Source organism: Agelaius phoeniceus, chromosome 10, assembly GCF_051311805.1.
Source record: "Agelaius phoeniceus isolate bAgePho1 chromosome 10, bAgePho1.hap1, whole genome shotgun sequence".
Classification (NCBI taxonomy): Eukaryota; Metazoa; Chordata; class Aves; order Passeriformes; family Icteridae; genus Agelaius; species Agelaius phoeniceus.
In genome coordinates this window covers 4,710,029-4,733,352 of record NC_135274.1, presented here as the reverse complement: position 1 = coordinate 4,733,352, position 23,324 = coordinate 4,710,029, and the positions used below count along the sequence as shown (strand labels likewise).

General features: G+C 41.8%; 1 protein-coding gene across 2 annotated transcripts; it reads left to right on the top strand.

The window, feature by feature from the left end:
* Positions 1–1,870: 1,870 nt before the first annotated feature.
* NMNAT3 (nicotinamide nucleotide adenylyltransferase 3) lies at positions 1,871–23,290 on the top strand. Of its 2 annotated transcripts, XM_077183651.1 has the most exons (5): positions 1,943–2,078; positions 10,627–10,763; positions 17,140–17,323; positions 21,173–21,279; positions 22,582–23,290. In XM_077183651.1, the coding sequence occupies exons 2-5, from the start codon at positions 10,655–10,657 to the stop codon at positions 22,980–22,982; spliced, it is 801 nt and encodes a 266-aa protein (XP_077039766.1). In that variant the 5' UTR covers positions 1,943–2,078; positions 10,627–10,654; the 3' UTR covers positions 22,983–23,290. The 2 variants fall into 2 exon arrangements, with proteins under 2 accessions (XP_077039765.1, XP_077039766.1); XM_077183650.1 differs by lacking the exon at positions 10,627–10,763 and having other exon boundaries at positions 1,871–2,078.
* The last annotated feature ends 34 nt before the right edge of the window (positions 23,291–23,324 follow it).

Sequence of the window (23,324 nt, the reverse complement as noted above, 5' to 3'; positions counted from 1 at the left end):
AAAGGTGACTGTGTATTTGCAAACACACCATGTGAAGCTCCTTGTAGACAGGGCCAGGGACTCACACACGGGGAGGTGATGGAAGAGACTATCAGCTCTAGAAAATGGTACTCGTTGGCACAGACTGCTGCTCAGCCAAGGCCCTGGTAAATTCCTGAACCTAAAGAGAAAGAACAAAGTCTTAACAGAGTTATGAACAGTGTTTTGTTACATAAGAGAACAAAAGAAAGGGGGGTACATAGTAGAGAGAGACATGGAGTAGGGGATGCAGGAAGTGCCTTGTGAGAACCCTGGCTGATGGGGAGAGCAAGAGGGTGATGAGGACGGGAAATTAGGGCAAAAATGGGGCTGTGTCCCCCAGCCATGTGAAAAATCCCATGGGAAATGCCCCATGGGCCTCTCCCTTTATTTCAACGAAGTTACAGGACTCCTCTGTCTCCTTTTCGGACACAAACCTCCAGTGAATTTTGCCACAGGTTCATTACTCTGTGCCCCACAAGCCGACACAGAGCCCACCCTCAGTAACAGCGGGACACTGAAAGTTTGGGAGGTGACCCTCAGGTGACAATAAAGACACACTCACTGCTGTGGAAGGAGGCAAGGCTGCCTCTGTGGAGGTCACCCTCAGGTGACAATAAAGACACACTCACTGCTGTTATGAATAAGAAGCTTGACTAGGCCAATATTCAAGCAGCAATCAATTCATTAATTAATATGGTAAAGTATGAGCAATACAGCACTGGGTACAGTGGGGGAAGTTTTCCCTCCAACTGCACACCCATAGATGAGGCTTACAGGTATTTATAGGGGTACTCATCAGCTTTCTCAGCAGTTTCTATTCCCAATTTTTACGTCACAATTCTATACACTATCGTGATTTAGTTTTTCTCAGGATGTACATCCCAAAAGGAGTATCCCAGGTGGTGGGGGTCCAGTTTTGGAAAGAAGGAAGGAGTATTTCATCTGGTGAAGTTCAGTTTCCAGATGTGGGTCTACCTTCTGATTGCAAGGACTATAAATCTCATAACAGTGATGTCCAGCTTCCCTTGATCGAACCTATTAGTCCTTGAGTTGATGTCCATCTTCCTTTCTCAAGCTGCATGTTTCCTTTTTATATATTCTAAAGCTATAGTTTCAAAAGATCCTTACTACAAGCAATATTATAAAATGATACTTCAAAAGGTTATTATTGCAAAACTCTTTAAGGCTTACAAGCAGAAAGTTCCTGTCAAAAAGCAACATCCCTGAAGTTTTGATTCAAATGCTCCTAAATCAACCTAAGACTTATAAAGGTTAATTGCAAACAAAGGATAGGTTCAAAGGCCTTCTTCCATGCTTTATTTTACTCAGTTATTATTAGAATTCGTCTTAATAACTGTCCCATGGTCGGTTTCCACACATATTACAATCACAAATACACACGTTGCCTGTGTGTACCTGACATTAAACACAACTTTGTATTTCACACTGCTGTGCAAGGAGGCAAGGCTGCGCTGCGGAGGTCACCCTCGGGTGACAATAAAAACACACTCGGTGCTGTGCAAGGAGACAAGGCTGCCGCTCTGCAGGTCACCCTCAGGTGACAATAAAAACACACTCGGTGCTGTGCAAGGAGGCAAGGCTGCCACTCTGGAGGTCACCCTCAGGTGACAATAGAAACACACTCGGTGCTGTGCAAGGAGGCAAGGCTGCCGCTGTGGAGGTCACCCTCAGGTGACAATAAAAACACACTCGGTGCTGTGCAAGGAGGCAAGGCTGCGCTGTGGAGGTCACCCTCAGGTGACAACAGAAACACACTCGGTGCTGTGCAAGGAGGCAGGGCTGCCACTCTGGAGGTCACCCTCAGGTGACAATAAAAACACACTCGGTGCTGTGCAAGGAGGCAATGCTGCCGCTCTGCAGGTCACCCTCAGGTGACAATAAAAACACACTCGGTGCTGTGGAAGGAGGCAAGGCTGCCGCTGGGCAGCGGCGCTGGGGGAGGCCCGGCCGCGCGGGGCCGGCCCCGAGCCTGCCCCGAGCGTGCCCCGGGAGCCGGGGGCAGCGCTGCCAACCGCGCGGGCCCCGCTTGTCCTGCGGTAAGCACGGAAGGACGGACGGACGGACGGACAGACAGGAGGAGGGGAGGAGGCGGCCGGTCCGCGGCGGGAGTCGGGAGCGGCTGCGGGCTCGGGCGGGGGCGCGGCGCGGAGCGGGCGCTGAGGGCATTGCGGGCACTGCGGGCACTGCGGGCACTGCGGGTAGGCCGCAAAGCCCCGGCCGCGGCTGCGGGGCTGGCCACGCCACGCCCCCGATGAACGCTTATCCACCACCATATAGACATATATATTACATATATGTGTGTGTGTGTTTGTGTGCCTGTGTTTTAAACAGAATGCTTTTTTCCCCTTCTCCCCCCTCCCTCCTCCAACACCTAGCCAAGTGCAGTGAGGGTTAAAGAGGACAACAGCAGATATGGTTACTTTTTGTTTATTTCAATCCATCTGACTTTCGCCGCGTAACTTACTCGTCTTTTTCCCCGGCTTTAAGAGGGTGCAGCAGCTGCTGTTTGATTTTATTAACAATGCACGGTGTTTGTTGTCTTTAAGCTTTGTAGCAATACAGTCCATGTGAGCTCATTTCCCAGGTTTGATTTGCTACTCAAGTCTGGTTCCACTGTGTGTACCAGTAAACTGTGTTTGTGCCTCTAACTTCAGAAATGCGAATTTCAGAATTTATGCTGTGACAACCTAATTAGCATCGAGATATCTCAAAGACCTTTGAGAAGTGCAGAACTGAGTGTGGGGAGCACAAAGGACACAACAGGTGACAGTCCTGTCAGAGGGGAATTTGAGCTTGTGCCTTTTAGAATAATTTAATGAGTCAAACTGGATTTCATAGCAGGGATGATTTCTGCGGATTTAATTGCTGCAGTGTTTCAGTCACAGGTGGAGCTGCCAAGGCCCAGGTGCCTGCCCTGGCCCAGCAGGTGCCACTGGAGCCCTACCTGTGTCCCAGCCTGACTGTGCCTTCCCCACCATACTGCTGAAATACAAAGCTGTGTTTTCTGTCAGGCAATGTGTGTATTTGTGACTGGGATATGTGTGGAGACTGACAATGGGACAGTTGCAAATTCTAATAATAACTGAGGAAAGTAAAGCATGGAAGAAGGCCTTTGAACCTATCTTTTGTTTGCAATTAACCTTAGTTGATTTAGAAGCATTGGAATTAAAGCATTAAGGATGTGGCTTTTTGCTTGTAGCCAAGCCTTAAAGAGTTCTGCAATAATAACCTTTTGCAGTATAATTTTAGAATATTGCTTGTATCCTTGAAACTATAGCTTTGGAATATATGTAAAGGAAATATGTTTATCTCATGCCTTAATAAAGCAGAGAAAGACAGCTTGAGAAAGGAAGATGAACATCAATTCAAGGTAGTTTTGACCAAGGGAATCTGGACATCACTGTTATGAGATTTACAGTCCTTGTAATTAAAAGGTGGACACACATCTGGGGAGCTGGAGTTGACCAGATGGGATTCATCTTTCTTCTTTCAGAAACCAGACCCCCACCATCTGGGGATGCTCCTTTTGGGATACATCCTGAGAAAAACTAAATCACAATAGTGTATAGAATTGTGATGCAAAAATTAGAAATAGAAACTGCTGAGAAAGCTGATGAGTACCCCTATAAATACCTGTAAGCCTCATCTATGGGTGTGCAGTTGGAGGGAAAACTTCCCCCACTGTACCCAGCGCTGTATTGCTCATACTTTACCATATTAATTAATGAATTGATTGCTGCTTGAATATTGGCCTAGTCAAGCTTCTGATTTATAACAGGGTGTGCAATTACCACTCAAATGCTGGTGTGGATGTCACCCTCTCACCAAGCACTGTGCGTTTTTCTGAACAATAATTAGCAGAAATGAAGAAATTTGCCATGCAGGGTGACAAACTATAATGGGGAGCTTCAAAAACATAAGAAATGCCATGCAGCCCAGTGATCTGGCACAGGCAGGTCTTGCTCTGTGTTCTGGAAATCCTGCCTCATGCTGTGGGTGCTATATATAATTATTTTGCACTTGAGTGTTCTGCAGTAGCACTGCTAGGGGTTTCATCAGCTTGCTGCCTTGTAAAACCAGCTTTATAAGAGGTGATTTTCGTGATTGAAGATGTTTTCTTTACTACTTAAATTTATCTTCCATTTGTGTGTGAGCTCAGTTTCTGAAATTTGCCTTAGGATATGCTAAGTGTGTTTTACTAGCTGAAAGAAAATTACAGAAGTGTTGATAGACAAAAAAATCATTCTGAATGGCTTCTCAACAGGAACTCTTGAAGTTTTAGCAAGAGTTTGTTTTGACAGATAAGTTGGTGCTTTCACTAAATCAGCAGTTTGTTTGCTTAAAAATAGGCTCCCAGAGCTGCAGTTCTGTGTGAATCCTCTCTCTCTGTAAATCAATATATTGTGCATTGGGGATGACTGACTTGTACATGCAGACAGAAGGAGGACTTGGAATAGTTTAGACAATTCTTCTGTAGAAGAAGAAAAAGCTTATTTATTAGTGTGATATGGGCACAAAGAATAGGAAGGGAGTGTCAGATGTTGAGTGATCACTAGGATTATTGGAGCAGTAATTATAAAGATCACGCTGCAGGAAATACAAGATACAGGAGGTGATCATATTCTCTTGAGTTGTGGAAATGCTGCAAAACTGTGCAGGGAGTGGTGTTGTGTGAGGCCAGTGAGATCCTGCAAACTACCCAGCAAACACTGGCTACGAGGTGTTGGCCACTCTGGTCCTTCTTTACTTATTTTCTACATGGTTCTGGGTTAGTGGAGTATCACTGGCCTTATCACCAGATGAAACTGCTGCAGAGCTCTATGTCTAAGTATGGTCAAGTGTTTTATGAGCAGTTAGAATATAATCAATGCCTTTTGTACAAAATTGGATTATTTCATTATTTTCCCTGATACAGAAAAATAACATTAAGGATGTTATTGAAATCTGAAATAACCTCAGAATATTTAGTAAATGCACGAATAGGGATGTTAAAAATATGGTAGTTTACTGTTGGTGTGCAGGAATAGTGGTTTCAGAATTCCATGTTGCTGAGTTGTTGTATTCCTTGTTGCTGTTCAGGCAATGGGCAGCCTGTAAGCATGATTTTGCACATTGATTAAGAATGTTAATAACATATAATATTCTTAAGAATACTCAGAAAAACATATAGGATATTATCATGGGAGTATCTCTGTGGATAATTTAGGGCTGGACTCTGGGACCAGACACTCTTGTGCCCCACTGTGGAATTCTAGTTACAAACTTGCAGCAACTCACAGGCTAAAAAAATGTGTTGTTCACTTGAATTCACAGGCTCTGTTTTGGGTGTGTTGAGAATATAATCTTTGTAACCTTGTGCTAAGCAATAATTCTGCTCTAATTTTTCAGAGTACAAAACTGGTTAAAGGCAATGCTGTGTTCATTATTAACTGGAGGTTCAATATTTGCATGTATTTCAGACTGCATGAGTCCTGTGCTCAATTTATTGTTTATATTTCTTGTGCTTTGTCAGTGTGTGCTTTTTGTGGTGAATTTTCTCCTTTAGACCGCTCATTCTCTGTAGCAGTGGAGCAGAAAGAGTTGGGATTGGAAACTGAAAACAAAGTAGTTTCATTCAGAAGAAAAAACTCATTCCAAGTAAATGGAGCCATAAGTTATGTTTAGGTTTTAGAGATGTAACTGATGAAGGGGTTTTGTTGGTTCTCCTGTGGAAGGGAACACAGCCTGAAATAAAGGAATGGCAAGAGTGAAGTGTGCTGTGATTTGAAGAATTACAATCTCAGGAGAGGAGGAGACACTTCAGCTGAGGCTGCTTTCTCTGGTTGCCACCAGGGCACTTGGAATTTGGGCAGTTTTCTCTGAGGTGACTTGTTCACAGAGAACTTTTTCTTTTGCTGGGAAAATTTGCTCCCCAAAGTGAGCAGGTCTGTCTCAGGCAAACGCCCCTGTGCATGGTCAAAGGCAGCATTTGCTGTGGTTTGAGCCATTTTCTGTGTTAGATTTGAAAAAGCCAGGTGATTTTTATAGGCTTGGATGAGTTGCTGCTCTGGTGAATACTGCACTGAGGAGGGGAGCAGATCTTGGGATTTCTCTGAAGCTCCAGTGGGACTTGTGTTCTCTGACTGAAACTCTGCTGTGGGGATTGGAAGGAGCAGCTTCATGGTTCTGATACAGGGAATTTGATAGGAAATGATGTATCCTGTCATGGCTTTCAGTGAAAGTCAAACAAATGGGCTCCACCTGAATCACTGGAATTTAATAATAATAATATGATCACCATGTGGCCCTGAAAAAGCTGTTTTGGAGGGTTACAGCATCATATTGGGCTGTGTGTAATATATATGTCCTCCTTGTAAAATCCTTTGTGGCTGGAGTGAGTAACTTCTTGATGAGTAAATTAAATACTCATTTAATTTACCCCAGATTATACAATTTCCATTTTTCCTCACCCAGGTACATCTGTTCATTATTAAAGGGAAGGTGGGGATGTACAAGTAAATATTTGTCACTGTTGTGGAGGATTGCTTTTGGTGACAGCAAATGCTGGGAACTTCCTGACTGGAGTAACTTCTCTATGGCAGCAGAGAATTATTATTATTATTGGTAGTATTAGTAGTATTAGTATTAGTATTATTAGTATTAACAGCATGGGAAACGCTCATATCCAGTCATATTTTTAGGGATATTTTTGTACTGTGGTTTGCTATGATTTGGGTCAGCTACTAATGTAGTTTTATTTCCTGATTTTCAAAATCTGTCTCACAACTCTAATACTTTTAGTGTCACTTGGTGTAATTCAGCTGGTCCCATTGCATCTGCATGAATTTCTATGAAGTGATGATGTGGCCCAGTAAAAGAATGGAATCAGGCAGCTTTGAACTTGTTCAAATCTAAATTTCATCGAAATTAATCTAGATTCCCCCTCACAGGAGGAGATAATGCTTTAATCCTGTGCTAGGGTTTGGTTTATTTCTGCTTTTTGCAGAAATGTTTCCCTCAAGGGTGAGTGACTCATAGAGTGCACGTATCAGTGTCTTGTTCCCCAGTTTACTAATTTAACAGCTCCTGAATCAGACTGTGCTGCTCAGCACTCCATTCTGCTGCTGATAATTAATCAGATATGGAGATTGGCTCTAATTACTGACTTGCAGCAGAACTTAAGCATGGTCATCTGTAACGTCATCTGTTATTGACAGAATCCAGGAATCCAGGCACCAGGGAAAGAACTTGCAGGAGCTATCTAATGAAAACCATGATGCTTTGTCCATCATGAAACCTTTTTTATACAGCTTGAGTGTGGCCTCCCCATCTGGAGGTGACTGCCCTTTTCTGCATTGCCACACCATGTCCCTGTTGATGGAAGCTTCCCAAGCTGCAGACTGGGATATCTGGGAATGCACAGGCCCAGAGCACAGACTCTGTGTTTAAACTTCCCCCAGTGTTTGATTTCTCAAGGGAGCTTAGCAGAAAAATCAGTTTACTCTCTTTTTTTTCTGTTCCTTTGAGTAAGGTGTTCTAATGATTTGAAGCCCCCCAGGTAATTAATACCAGCTGAGATAGCAACTAAATCAGAAAGTTTTGTTTCAAATACTAAAAGTTGTCCTGGACCTGTTAAACAGGTGTAGGGTGTGCCATATTTGGGGATAGTAAAAATAAAAACACTAATTGAAAAAAAAAAAAATATATAATATATATATGGGATGTTTGTGAGTTTATAGATGTATAATACCTTGTGAGATGCTTTTTCATTACGTGTTTATTTTCTATAAGTACAATCTTGGTTTGTTGTTTTGGTTTTTTTTTTCTGTTTTCTCTTTTGGTTTTGTTTTGTTTGTTTTTTTGGTAGTGGTGGTGGTTTGATTTTTGAATTTCCATTGTCAGTATGTCAAGTTATCACTAAAAGTAACAGGTTGAAGTCTTTTCCCTGGAGTTTCCAAGGTATAAATGAGTAAGAGCTGCAACAAAACTGTCCAACACCTTTGTTTCAGGTGAGAAGTAGTCTGTAGAATTAAAAGCAAAGCAGAAGCAGTCATTCAATTGAGATGGCAAATAAAGGAGCAGCTATGGAAATATAAACTGCACTTGATCAGAACAGGAGGGAGCACGGGGGCTGTGAGCCAGCAATGAGAGCTCCATCCAGAGGCTGATGCTGTGCTCAGTTTCAGGGCAGAAACACCTTCCCCCATCCAATGGAGATGCATTTAGAGAATTGCTGATACTGAACAAAAGAACAGTTTTGGTTTTTTCTGAATAAAGAAGTTATAGATTTTGCATACAGTTTTCATGTGTGAGTTTTTGTGTCAGCACAGGACAGTAAAGCAGAGGAGAGAGCAGGGTGCAGTGAAAGGAGTTTCCTCCAGCTGCTCCCATCACAGACCATAAAACTGTTGCTGTCTTTCAGTGGCTCTACAGCCAGCAAGTATTTTCTCCCCAGTATGTCTCCCCCAGTGTGATGAGAAATGAGGGAAGTAGAATAAAAACATTATAAAACAATTGTATTCGGTACTAAATGCTGGAGGTACACATAGCACTTAATGCTTCAAAGGATTTTCTCAGTAAAAAGGTTCAAATGTCAAAGGTACAAGAAGTCACAAATGACAATATTAACACTTGTTACTTGGTGCTGTTCCATGGTACAGTCCCAGTCTTCAGGTTGTAAATCCTCCATAAATGAACTGATCGGGTTGGCAGCTATAAAACATGGACTTGACATGGATTTAACCATTATTAGTCAATTTTTCTAAGTCAGAGAAAGGGGAGAGGGAAAAAGGGACTGTAAGAACTGGTAACTACAAGAAGTGGGTCTGAGCTACAGCTACAGTGCAGAAGGAGAATGAGATTTGGCTGATCAGAACACACAATCTGTGCTGGGTTTGGTCTGTTATCCCAGGACTGGGATCTGAAGTTTGGGATTGCAGGAAGCCTGTTCTGTTTGATGGGGGGCCTGGAGGCCAGGGAAGGGAGGAGAGTGGTGTTTGTATGATGCACATGTGTGAGCAATGTAGAGATTTCAAATTCTGGGAAAAGACTTTGGATTTGCACACATGGATGTGGGACACAATTGTTTTTATCATGCCAGTTGTATTCTGGATTAGTTTTAAAAGGAATTATGCAAGTAAATAGCTCCAAGCACAGCGGATTTAAACTGATTTTTGCTACATTTTTAGTAGATAACTGGCAGTTTAACCAAATTATGACAGGGTTTTTTGTAAACACCCCTGCAAGGTTCCTCCCAGCTTTTTAATGCCCTGCAGATTGCCTGACACAGCTGTGCTTGCTGTTCCCTGCTGCTCCCTCTGCAGCTGCACTGCCCATTGCTCTGCAGTCCAGCAGAGGAGCCACACATGCCAGTGCTGATCATGTGGCAGGGAGTGTTTGCCAGCTGCCTGAGCCCCAGGGCTGCCTGCCCAGCTCCCAGGAAGTCCCACTGTAGGATTGGGTGTTGCACCTGAGGTTGTGTCACACCTTGCAAAGGTTCATTGAAAACAGTTACTTCAAAAAAAGAATAATTTGCTTTTGTAGAAAGCCTGCAGGTTCCAACGTTAGCAATGGCCACAAAGACAGAACAAGACCTTTCTCTCGAATAAAAGCAAGTTAAAAATTAAAAGGAAGTAAAAAAAAAAAATGGTCAGGATTTAGTAACAGGAATGTAAATTTCTAGAAGTACGTTGTAGCCATGTCTGTGTGTGTGGAAGCAGAATGTGGTGGTGCTTTCCTAATTAATATCCAGGAGCAGCCGTGTTCCTGAGCAGGTGCTGAATGCTGGGACAGGGCTGATCTCTGCCACAAAGACAGAACAAGACCTTTCTCTCGAATAAAAGCAAGTTAAAAATTAAAAGGAAGTAAAGAAAAAAAATGGTCAGGATTTAGTAACAGGAATGTAAATTTCTAGAAGTACGTTGTAGCCATGTCTGTGTGTGTGGAAGCAGAATGTGGTGGTGTTTTCCTAATTAATATCCAGGAGCAGCCGTGCTCCTGAGTAGGTGCTGAACGCTGGGACAGGGCTGATCTCTGCCACAAAGGCAGAACAAGACCTTTCTCTCTAATAAAAGCAAGTTAAAAATTAAAAGGAAGTAAAAAAAATGGTCAGGATTTAGTAACAGGAATGTAAATTTCTAGAAGTGTGTTGTAGCCATGTCTGTGTGTGTGGAAGCAGAATGTGGTGGTGTTTTCCTAATTAATATCCAGGAGCAGCCGTGTTCCTGAGCAGGTGCTGAATGCTGGGACAGGGCTGATCTCTGGACACTGCCACAAAGACAGAACAAGACCTTTCTCTCTAATAAAAGCAAGTTAAAAATTAAAAGGAAGTAAAAAAAAAATGGTCAGGATTTAGTAACAGGAATGTAAATGTCTAGAAGTTGTAGCCATGTCTGTGTGTGTGGAAGCAGAATGTGGTGGTGTTTTCCTGATTAATATCCAGGAACAGCTGTGTTCCTGAGCAGGTGCTGAATGCTGGGACAGGGCTGATCTCTGGACACTGCACTGGTGCTCCAGGAACACCCAGTCCTGGAAAAGCTCCTTTTAGTTCAGGAACCAAGGGCACACTCCTCTTTCTCAAGTTTTCTTTTAATTTTTTTTCTTCAGGAAGGAGCTGTAATGTCTTGCTGTGAGGATGAGGAGCAGGATCCCTGTCATCCTGCTGGCCTGTGGCTCCTTTAACCCCACCACCAACATGCACATGCGTTTGTTTGAGCTGGCCAGAGACCACCTGCACCAGACAGGTCAGTGAGGCCTGGGAAAAGCAAGAAGGAGTTTTAATGCTCACTTAGATCAGCTCTTACTTTACAGCTGGCTTCATTTTCATATTCTTTACTGGTATTAATGTAAAGCTTTCATGGGATATTCAATATAGAAAGTCTGGCATTACCTCAGTGTATAAGCAGGTATAATGAGTTTTTTACTCTCCTGCAAAGAGAGTAAAAGTTTTATCAGCAGTTTGAGGATCCTGCTCATGGCACTGGCTGAACCTTGTGAAATAATATGGTTAATAATTTTGAAACTTAGGAAGATCTTTTGTGTCCTAATTCTGTGCTTTTCTGATACAATGTGTTTCAATATGAAGAAGGGTTCAGTTTTGACAGCGGGGGGAAATTGGAGAAAAGATGAAATGTTAATTATTCATTATCTGTCTTCACTAAGAGGCACTTCATCTATCCTAAAAAAAGATCAGAAAAGCAAGATGCCACAGGCTAGAATGTTTTGGCAACAAAAGAGTAAGGTGGTAACATCAGGAATTTAAGAAAGAATCAGAAATGCCACTGGAAAGCCTTGAACTCTAAGCTTGAGCAGCTCCTTAGTTGCTCAAGGATTTATTTTTTTTTCCATCTGCAACTAATATATGCAGTTATGTTTTTGGAAATGGGTGGGAGGGAATCATTATTTATTGGAATCTGACAGAGAAGATCCTAGGGAGGTGGTTCAGTAGGAACCTAAACTGCAAATAATAGTAAAAGGAATTTGGCTGTCAAATTGAGCAGGGGGGAGAGAACCTGGGAACCCACTGATACCAGTGTGCAGTAAAAGCAGCAGTTGCATACTCAGAATATCCTGTGAGGAAACTTGGACTGTCATGAGGAGGAATTACAGAGCTGGCTCTGAGAGCAGCCTCTACAAGTCAGTTTTCCTTGAACTAACATTATTTTGTTGCTCCTGCAGGACTGGAAATAAAGGGTTAAAAAGAGATTTTAATTTACTTTTTTCACTGTAGTTTTATAACTGATTCTGCTGCCCAGCTATGCAAAGAGTAGAAAGGTAATATGAGACTAACTGGTAATTCTGTTTAAGTCATAAATTGTAGTGCAGTAACATTTCTCTTTGCCTTTAAAGAAGGACTGAACTGGGAAATTAATTATTATTCTGTCCCAATCAATTTAATGTCTGGTCTGCCCCAGGGGTCAGTTTAGAAAGACTCCACCCCTTACTCAGGATAGTTTGCTTAAAATCCATTAACAATCATATTAAAAATGAAATTTTGAAAGGTTGAAATGGAAATTGTGCATTATATTATACCTGATGTCAATGCCTAGTTCTGGGTCGGACTTGCCTTTTGGCTTCTTATTTTAATTTGTGAAGCCTTACAAGTGCAAGGACTTTCTGCATTGGATAATCCTTTGGGTCTGGCTTGCTTACAGTCTTTGCCCTCTCTGAAAGCTTCACCCAGCATGACAGCCAAGTCAGAGCCCTCAGTTTGCCTGCAGCAGCTTTCCCCACCCCGAGCAGAGGTGGTTGCCCTGCAGGAGCTCCAGGAGCAGCTGGATGAGTTTGTGCTGTGTGTATGGGTTGGATGTGTGGCTACTCAAACCCCACCTGTGGCCCCTCCTCGACAGGGAATGCACTTTCTCAAGCAGAAGGGGTTGGCAGCATGCTATAAAAATGACTGATTCTGGATGCCTCTTTTATAGCCAGAACCATTCCTACCCAGCAAATTTATTGGTCATTCTCTCATGGTTTCAGCCTCTTTTGGGGTTAGCAGGGAAGAAGAGGAGAAATTGGAGCTTATTTGCTGAGAAGAAGCAGCAGCTGCAGCCTGGGAGCTGATGGAGGGGCTGGAGAACAGGAGTTGTCTGACTTGAGGCAGCAGTGATTCCCTTTCAGTGGGAACAGTGCACTTTGGAGCTGCCATCCACACTGGATGCCTGAAATGAGTGAGGAATTAATTAATTGATTAGTGTGAGGGACGTGTTTCCTAGGCTTGGGAATGGCTTCATCCTCCTGCTGCTCCATCACAAACCAGGCTGAAAGGATGAGTTGGGCCATGGCTTGGCTGGAGTTCAGCACCAGCCCTGGAAGTGTTCCAAGGACGTGTGGATGTGGCACTTGGGGACACGTTCTAGTGCTGAGTTACTGGTTGGACTCAGTTATCTTAGAGGGCTTTTCCAACCTCAACACTTGCAGGATTCTGTGACTTCAGAGGCAGGTTTCAGTGCCTTGAATGATGTGACTGTCCCTGATGTGCATCCTGACTGACATCTCCAGTAATTCTGTCTGCCAGCTTTTTGAACATCACATCAGTTTCTAATGCTGCCTAATCTTATTTTTCACACATCCCTATTTTAAGTAAGACATTTTATTGGGTTTCTTTAAGTGCAGTTTCATTGCCACATGTCAAGTAATTCATCCTTTTTCTGTTAATATCAGCTAATAAATCTTGTCATGCTGCCTTTTAAATACAACACACATAGCTGTGTGTGCCTGAATGACTCAAATCATTCTCTTTACCTGGATTTTCTGTCTACTCTTTTGAATCTGGCACTTTACACATCCTCAGACGAAGCTAAAATTTTCCAATATTCAGTCCCTTGTTTTAAAATTGTGTTTTGAAACTTGCAGTGACTGTGGCAGATGCCTTTAGAGTATGAATACCTAATATCAAATACTTTTACTTCTCTGTGACTTTATTCCTCATTTGACCATAAAGACCAAAGACACAGAACTAGAATCAATCTATCTGAGATATTTTTAATCTTGTTTCCCAACTGTTGACAGTGCAGGATACTTACATCTCCAAGTTTCCAGGTGAGACTAAAAGCCATGCAGGTCGAAGGAGGAGGGTGTGAAAGACAAGATGTTTTATCTGTGGCAAGACAAATTCCAGGGGAAAGTGAAGGATAATGGGTTATTATCTTATGAAAACTGGGGAAAATGGGACACCATTACTGGGTTGCTATCAGAGTCTGGCTCTCTGCAACCCCAAGTCTGGTCCAGCCAGGGGGAATGTGGCAAAAACAAACAGACAGGAACAATGGACCTGCCCAGACATAAAGAACTTTAATAGCAAAATAACAAAGGCAGAAACCTCATCATCTGAGGGGCAAGATCCAAAGCCAGGGGGGTGTGGGGAGCATAACAAGATGCAGGGGTATTCTGAGGGTGAGGGTCCAGTCACCAACATGAGCTCAGAACATGACCTTGAACGTGACAGGATCCAAACTAACTGAGAACAAGAGCCAGAAACATGACCTAATCTAGAACAGTTTCATTAGCATCCCATTAGCATGCCATTAGCATACTGACTCCCATGAGCACACTCTTCTCACCATGACCTGACCAAGAAAAGCCCTTTCAGTGTCCCACTTGCCATGGTCTCAGGTTGGTGCCTCCTGTATGTGCCACTGAGGCTAAACCACTGCTCATCTCAGCTGCCTGCATTCCTCCAGCTCCTGTCAAATGAGAAATGAATTTAAATTGTGATTTCTTTCCCTTTAAATGACAACTTGTTATAGCACTGTATAATACCATAGTATGAGAGAATAATTGTTGTTCACAAATCAAGTGGAATTATTTCCAATTTCAAATCAAGAGATGGACTTCATTATATACACATCTTTGCATGATGCATGTCAAATGCATCCCTGTTCACTGGCTAGGGTAACACCAGGGAGCTGCAGAGCTTCTCTTGGGGGATTTTCCCTTGACACTGAGAGGAAAATGAGTAGTGAGCAGGAGTTAAATGCATGGAAGTGTTTCATTTATTTGCTTTTCTGTAGTGGTTATTTACTTTTGTTATTGACTTCTGGCATAATTTCTCCCAGTGAATTACAGATTTACTGCCAGAAGAAATTAATCTTGAGAAGCCCCACCAAAATACACAAACAATTTTGTATGAATTGGCATTTGATAAATTTGCTAATAATAAGCTAATTAAGCATTACAATCTATGCTAGTGTTTGTGACAATTTACAGTGACACTTTGATAACAGAAAACTAAATACCTATTTTCCTTAATAATCTCCTTTAACATGTTTGAGGGCCAATCTTTGTTTCATTCCTTTTGTTATATTTAGTTTTCTGAGCACCAGCCAGTTCTCCTAAACAGTTCTTAGAAAATGTCAGTTCATAGCAAGAGGAACTTTTTTGCTGCTTTTGGTAGGTATATTTTGAAAAACAAAGCCACTTGAGGGCCTGGAGGACTTTTAAACATATTTAGGACAAGTAATAATAACAAACTATATGATGAAAACAAATAGAATTCCAGGGACATAGAATTTGAAGATAATTTTGGACCAAGGAAGGTATGAAACAACCATAATAATTTATGGGAGAGAGAAGAGAATTGCAATGGACATTAATAAAAGCCCGAGATGACAGAATTTAATTATTTCATCTTCACACACCTGCCAAAACTGAGGGGCATATTTGAACAAGTGAACTTCTAAATAACTGAATTGGAAAGAAGTTATTTAGAGTCAGTAATAAAATTATTTCCTATATTTTGACAGCTAAAGCTTGTGTTTCTGTTTGGAAGGCTCTCGTGCATCCTGTTTGCACAGTGCTGGTTGCTCCACTGTGAATCTTCTCAAGCCATTCCTGTGTTTGACTCTCTGAAGTGTTACCAGCCTTGCTTTTTCTCTCCCAGTTGGTTTCATTTCTGCTTGGGAACAAGCTGATATGGCACCAGAAGCTCTTACCTCATCTCATTTATGCAGCTCAAGGGCAGATTAGAGACTGAAATCTTTCCATCTCACAAGGATGTGGCAGACCCATATGCTTGGGTAGCATGAGCTCACAGAAATATGATTCTTTCATTTAATATATGCATTTAAGTTATAAGGGAAGAACTTATATCCGTAGAAATGTAAAGAAAGTGAAAGATGGCAAATAAAATCATCATGTAGGAAAAACCTTTTAATAAGGTTAATGTAGTAGTGAATTCAAACTGCAGTTTGAAATAAAGTTTCCTTCCCTTTAAATGAGAAATGAATTTAAACTGTAATTTCTTTCCCTTTAAATGACAACTTTTTATAGCACTGTATAATACCATAGTACGAGAGAATAATTGTTGTTCATAAATCAAGTGGAATTATTTCCAATTTCAAATCAAGAGATGGACTTAATTATATACACATCTTTGCATGATGCTGGAAAATTTTATCTTCCTCATTTTGCCTGTAATGAGAATATTTTAAAACAGAGGATGGTTTGAACTGACATCTTAAGAGGATGTAAATCTCATTGAATCTTACTGCTGGTTTTTTAAGTCCGATTCAATGAAGTTCTTTTGAAAATTTTATTACATCAAAATAAATGTGACATTGCTAGAGTGACATTTTCGTGTTGGAATATTAAATTGTCATGTACCAGTATCAGAAATGTCAGGGGTGCTGTTTTCCTTACAAAGCAATAAAGGTAGCATGCTGCATTGAAGTTTCTCTGTTAAAATAATTGAATTAGAAAAAAGGACAAGGATTTCTTTCCCTCCTCAGTGGCATATTTATCATAGTTATTTAAAATGCATGTGCTACATAAGAAATAATTTTGTTCATTTCTGTTCAGCTGAAACACTCTTCCTCTGCTCTCAATTTCTCAAGGCTTGCAGCTTGTGGTGGTGCTTTATTTTTGTTTCCTGGTTTGGGGCCAGAACTGCAAAATCTAACCAGTCTGTTGTGGTATGTTGTGTTACAGGGGTAGGAAACCAGGGGCTTGTTGTCAAATGTACTTAACATGTCAGCCAGATAGAAAGGCAGGCAGTGGCTGCTGAGCTGATGTGTGGAGCACATTGCTCCAAGTCTTGTTTTAGACTCCATTAGCCCCATCTTTGTGCTTCAATCTTCTGATTTTTCTGAAGCACATCTATCACAGCTGCAGTAATATGCTGCAATTCTTGCTTTAACACAAAGGAAGGCCCAATGATTCTGATAAATAACAATGATCAGATATCTAAGAACAAAGAAGTGGTCAGTTAAGTCATTCTTTGCTCTGGCTATACCAACTGTACTAACTGGATGATGAAAATTAATTCCATCTAACAATTTTGATAGTGTGCAACATCAATTATTACTCTGTCTACGTGGTTTAAAATTGTCTGTTTACTCAGCTTTCCTTTTTGGGTCATTTATTAGGATAAACATGATAGTAATTGTGAGCAGTTCACAGAGGAACAAAACATTTGCATTTTAATTTTTTAATTGCTGGGAATGGATTAATAACAAAACCCAAATCAAGTTGTCCATAGCATCTCAAACCTTTGCCCTTAACCATGATGTTACCCTTTGAAGAGGTTGGACTAGGTGAACTCCCAAGGCCCTATCCACCCTAAATTTTCAAGATTCTGTGAAGAGGATTTAATTTTCATGGTTTTCTTTTCTTTTTTTCCCAAAGGAAGATATCAGGTGATTGAAGGCATAATGTCTCCTGTCAGTGACAGCTATGGGAAGCAAGGCTTGGTGTCAGCAAGGCACCGCGTGGCGATGGCCAGCCTGGCCCTGGAGACGTCTGACTGGATCCGGGTGGATCCCTGGGAGAGCCAGCAGGACACGTGGACAGAGACAGTGAAAGTATTAAGGTGATTACATGATCTTCTTCCTGTCTTTATGAAATTACTGACTGCCAAAAATCTGCCCTGTCAACGCACAGAACTTGCTAAGACACTCAGGCAAGTCAGGACTCCCCACCAGGAATCTTCCATTTGCTTCCCCCACACCTGTGCAATAACCATGGTCCTGCCCTCATGTCCTTCAGGTAGTTGGATGCATGTGGAAAGCCTCTGCAAAATGATGGCCACTGCTGGGTTCTGCAGGAAAAGTTCCTGCCTCTCATGTTACCTTTCTTAAGTGTAAGTCTCTAAGCAAGTGATAGAGAGCTTGTGATCAGAAAGTAAGAGAGTTCACAAATGATGCTGCTCTTCAGGAGCATCTCTGTTCCAGGTTAGCTATGGTAGCAGTATTATGCCTCCAGGTTTATCTGTTCACACATCCTTGTAAAGTTTTCTTATTAATGCTAATGGTAAATTAAGCCCAAGCCCATAACTGCTGATGTTTTCTTCAAAATCTCAGAGTTTGCTTTGGTTTTGTGCTGGGAGGAAAAATTAAACAAGTTGTCCAAAACTTGATGCAAGGACCTCGAAACATGTCCTTTCCATATGGTAATAAATGCATATGGGGCAGGGAATGAAAACACAAACTTCTTGTGCTAACTGCTCTCTGGAAAAGGTGCTACAGAAGGTAACAGATGCCATTAAACTGGAAGCCTTCATGGAGGTCTACAGCAAATGTGCTGAAAGAGCTATCATTGATTCTTAATTTTATCCCCATTTTCTAGGGGACTTTCTAAGTGGAAACAGGTGTTCAAGGCTCTAAATTGGGCTCTCCAACAGCTGCCCCAAAAGCTCTTGTAGCTCTTTGTGAAAGCAGTTAAAATCCAGACCTGTTACTTTACAAAAGCATCCATAAGAATTCATTGGAAACTTAAAAGACAAAGTAGAGCCTTTTAGATCTGCTTTTATTTGCTTCCTTGAAGGAACACAGACATCCAGTTGCTCCTTTTGCCCCTTCCCTCCAGGCAGCAGAGCAGGAACAGGGTGGGAGGTTTTCTATCTTTGCAGAAAACTCTATTCTTTCTCTAATCATAACTGTATGTCCCAGTTTGAGAAGTCACCAAATGCTGTCCTACAGTATGGCCTGGTTATGGGGCTTTTGTCCTAAACTCTAAACTTCAGTTCAGTCAAACCATTTTCCTCCAGAGAAGCAGTCTCAGATCTTACAGATCAGATGATCCTACTTTGGTCTTGCACAGCTCCAGCTGAAGTGAGTACTGCTTGCAAGACACGGTTCATAAATTATAAATCCACTTCAGAGTTCTTCAGGATAAGAAATCCAGTATGTAAAACCTATATGAATAATTTTCTGCTCAGGCAATGTGGTATGAACAGCCAAACTTCCCATCTGAACCTCTAGTTATATTAGGAAATCCAAAAACATTAAAATGGATGCTTGTTAAGGAGAGAAACGAGCTTAAATCTTGTTTTGTCCACAAATGTTGATGTGTATTAATGAGCTGAACCAGTACCATAATCCAGTGCTGAACCTTGTCCCTTGAATGGGGAAGCAGCATTTTGATGAAATGCAGGTGTTTGTGCCTTACATTGTATTTTAAGTGTCACAGGTGAAAAAAAGATTAAAAAAGAGCAGATCCTTACTAAGTACAAACTAAGGCAATGGTTTGTTGTAGAGTTGTTGTTCTTCACATTGCTTCAGAGTTAATCTGTAGGTTCTTCACTCCTCAAAAAACCAAGGACTAACTGCTGCCTTCACAATAAGCTCCCTCAGGTAGGAAACTTCACTACCAATAGAAAGAGATTCTCCCATTGCAAGGCAGAGGAAATCATTATTGTACCTAAGTGTCTCTTCTTATCAGTAGTTTGAGTTGTACACTTACCTGCAGTAGAACATTTAGTCCTGAAGCACATGAATGGCCTTTTCCTACAGTACTTGGTTTAACTGAGTGCGATAAAAATGTCACATTTCATCAAAACCTGGGGATTTTGCAGAGGATCCCAAATAGTTGTGACACAAAAGAATTTAAAGCAGCAAAGCTCAAATCCCACTTATGGCAGTGCTATTAAATGAGTATGGAAATCTTGGAGACTCTCCCAAGGCTTTTCTTAGAGAGGAGGAGGGAACATAATAGAGCTGTTTTCCACTTAGCTGCTGGTTGATGAGTATTCCTAGACAAGGAAGAAGTATTGTCAGTGGGCAAAGGACTGCATTCATTGCTCCTGTGGATTTGATTGGCATGCAGCTATACCACACAGTAATTAAAAATTGGCAAAGATCTGCATTACCCAACTTCTGTTGAGTTGTGCTTGTGATCTAGCTCTATAGTTACTCAAAGCTTCATACACAGTTCAGAAAACACTTGAGAAGCTGGCAGATGGGTTTGTCCTTTTTGCTGTGTCTAAAGTAATACAGCCCTACTTGCTGCAGCCCTTGAGCTGCTGAGCAGACCCAGGGCAGCTCAGATTTTGCAGTGTTTGTAACGTTGGTGCTGCAGGGAGCTCTTTGCCAAACGTTCTTGTTTTTGAATCCTGGCCCAAGAATGTCAGAGCACGACACGCAGTCGGTGTGCTCGGCTATACATAGCAGCAGCCTGTTTACAGCAAGGCAGGGTTAAAATTAGGTGTGTGGGAAGGCACACACCCAGCTCCTGGTACCCACTCTCTGCTGCCATATGTGCCTCACCTTTTGGCTGTGCAGTTTTCCTGGCCAGTGGCTGAGCACCAGAAATCACTGCAGGCTGCTTTGTAGCCTGCCTGGGTGTAGGTTCTTGACACATATGCAGCTTATTTGTATGGCTAAAGTATTTGCACTATTAGAAGAGTGTACTTTTAAATCACTAACCTGTGATTCCTTCCTTACAGCAGACATTCTGAGGGTCAGCTGGGGCTTTGTACATGCACTGGAATTCAGACTGTTCCTTGAAACTCAGAACCTTTGTGTTGCTGCAGTTGGATAAGAGCTGATGGTCACTGTGGCTTTACACATGCTGCAATGAAATTGGGCACAGCCTTGATTCTGTGTCTGCTTGTCCTGCCTGACCAGGAGCTTGTATCCTTCAAACAATGTTGGCTTGTGCAAATGTTAGCAATGCTTAGGCCTGGCTCAGGATGGTGCAAGGCAGGGACTGTTCTAAACAAGCAAGGTGGTGCTGATTGGGAAGGAAAAGGCCAATGCCGTGAGGCAGCAATACCATTATTGCAGGGGGGCCCAGGGATGAGGAGTGATAAAGAATAAAGTAGCAGAAACCTGGAAAAACATGCAAAGAGATCCTTGCCTGCCTTCCTGGATCTGGACTCAGTAAAATTAGAAGCACAGCAGATGTCAAAAATTTTATGAGAATTTTTAGTTTCTTGGAATTGTGATTCTTCTAATTAAAATAAACAGGAAAACAGCAAGGTGAAAACTCAGGGAACATATTTTTATGGAGAAGAGGAGGAGAGAGAACAAGAATGTCTCCTCCTCAAAACAGAGCACATGATACAAAAACACTATAATGAGGGGTTGTATGTAGTCAAGAAATTTCAGCTAGTGATTGAAGTGAGATTTAGTCTTGTTTCAGGCAAAAAAACCTCCTCTATGTTTTAAATGTAGTAACTACCAAAATTGCCATAACAGTAGAATTTCAGAAAGAATTTACAAACCAGGATGCCATTAAGGAGATCACATGTGAATTCACAAAGTGTAACTACATTGATACTAATCTCATGGCAGCACAAATGTTCCAAATTCCAAAAAAGTTACATTCCAATTCAAAGGGCAGAAAAGTAGACCCTGTTCTGGAAGGGGAAAGTGCCAGGTAATCACTTTGTTGCATGTCTGAGAATTACCTCACCCAGGAGCCTTTCTTTTAAATGCAGGCACCATTATAATGAAGCACTCAGGACGTTCCAGTCCAAGGAGCTCACAAGAAACAAACATCCCATGGAAACTTCTACAGGGGACTCCCTTTCTTGCCAGCAACCAGGTTGGTTCATGACTGTAAACATGATGCTGTGTTTATCATGAAAAACTCTACAGCTTTACCAGATTAGCAGTGAGAAAATTGAACGTAGTAGCTGGTGAGTTTTGAGGGTTGGAGCTGCGTGCCAAAACCAAGCCATGCCAAATGCCAACATAACTGCTGGGGCAGTTGTTCTGTAATAGCTCCCACACAGAGAAGAGACCCTGGAGTTGTATTAATTCTTGATTTTATTAGCAAATCTTTAGCTCTGTCAGAGATGTACATTGTGGCCCTGCTTGTTTTGCAAAGCATGGAATACATTAATGAAAAATACAGGGATTGCTTAGAATTCTACTTTTGGTGTTAGACAATGGACAAAGTGTGTGGATAGCACAGCAGTGATGCTGCCATGTGGCTGTTTGCTGGCCACAAAAGCTCCTGTTGGCACTAGAGGCACAGCAGGCTCTGGAAACAATGTCAGTTTTCAGTTCCCTATCTAATCATCTTCCCTAGCCCTAGGGCTTGCCAGGATGCTGCTGGATTTCTGAGACATTGCCTTTTTCCTCCAGTCTTGTAGCATCTCTTGGACATAATAATACATTTCAGTTGTTCCTGGTTGTTAAGGAGTTGTATCTTTACAGTTGGTGGAGGAAAGAAGTCACACTTTTGACACATCATCACTGGAATGCTTCTTACATTCTGAATCTCTCCTTTAAGGTGTTTGTAGAAGACTTACAGATGTGCTAACCATCAAACTAGTGTAAAGTGAGAGCAAACCTCCTTTCCTCTTCATTTCACATGGATACAAGGCTGTGAAAGTACCTGGTCAATGTTTGTACAATGCTCAGGTGGAATAATGATGAGTGCTGTGGAAGAAGTTTGAGGAAAGAGTTCTGTGCTGGGGCCTAGGCAGTGAACAGCAAATAAGAAATAGAGACAATAAGGAACAGCAGGGCAGGATGGTGTGGAGTAGCCAGGTTCAACCAAGTCTAATCTTTGTGCTAAATTATTTATCTTTATTTCCTTCTTCCCCTTTTTGGATTGCTTGAGTGGAGTAAAAATTCTCCTTTAACTGTGTACAGATAATATTCAATATGCTTTGAATGATGATGAAGCAGGTGATAAAGTAGTTGTGACCAGACACATAAAAACCTAAACTGAATTTTTCTTGCAACTTTCTGAAAAAAAGCCTGGAGTAAAGGTAAATTATTTAAAAAAGATTAAAAAAAAAAAAATCTAAAGTGATGAGTTAAAACTGATTTTAAGTATAAACTTCCTAGAAGACTGAGAAAGAATAACATCTGTTATTTCCTTTTGTCTTTTCAGTTCTACCAGAATTGAAGCTGCTCTGTGGGGCTGATTTTCTACAGACATTTAAGACACCCAATCTCTGGAAGGAAGAAGACATCAAAGAAATAGTGGGAAAGTTTGGATTGGTCTGCATCAGCCGGGCTGGCTCTGATCCATCACAGCTCATCCAGGAATCAGACCTTTTATCTAAATTCCAGCACAACATTTTTCTGGTGAGAGAGTGGATCCAGAATGAGGTCAGTGCGACGCAGATCCGCTCTGCCCTGCGCAGGGGGCTGAGTGTGAAGTACCTGATCCCAGACTCTGTCATTGCCTACATCGCGCAGCACAACGTCTACACCGCGCAGAGCGAGCGCACGAACCAGGGCCGCCCGCTGCAGCCCCTCAGGCTGCACACACAGCAAGAAACCCTCTGAGGGACTGATTCCTGCACTGGCTGCCCTGTCAGATCACCACCCTTCTCATGGAGATTGCTTGAGAGAGTTGTTTCTTATTGATAATGAAGTTTCCCTTCATTTCCAAAATTTCTTGAAATCATGTGGTGTTTTAAATCCATGAATCTGTGTGTGGTAGTGTTCAAGTAAATTGGGATGCTCAGCTGTGTAGCTTAAAATACACAAAGAGCAGCTTCTTTGTGAAAATAAAAGCAAGGGGATCTTCACAATAAATATTCTTAGTATTTCAGTAATTTCAGTAAGTCAATAAATATGATTTAAGGGTCAAATATAGTACTTTCCTAACTTGCAATTCTGCAATCC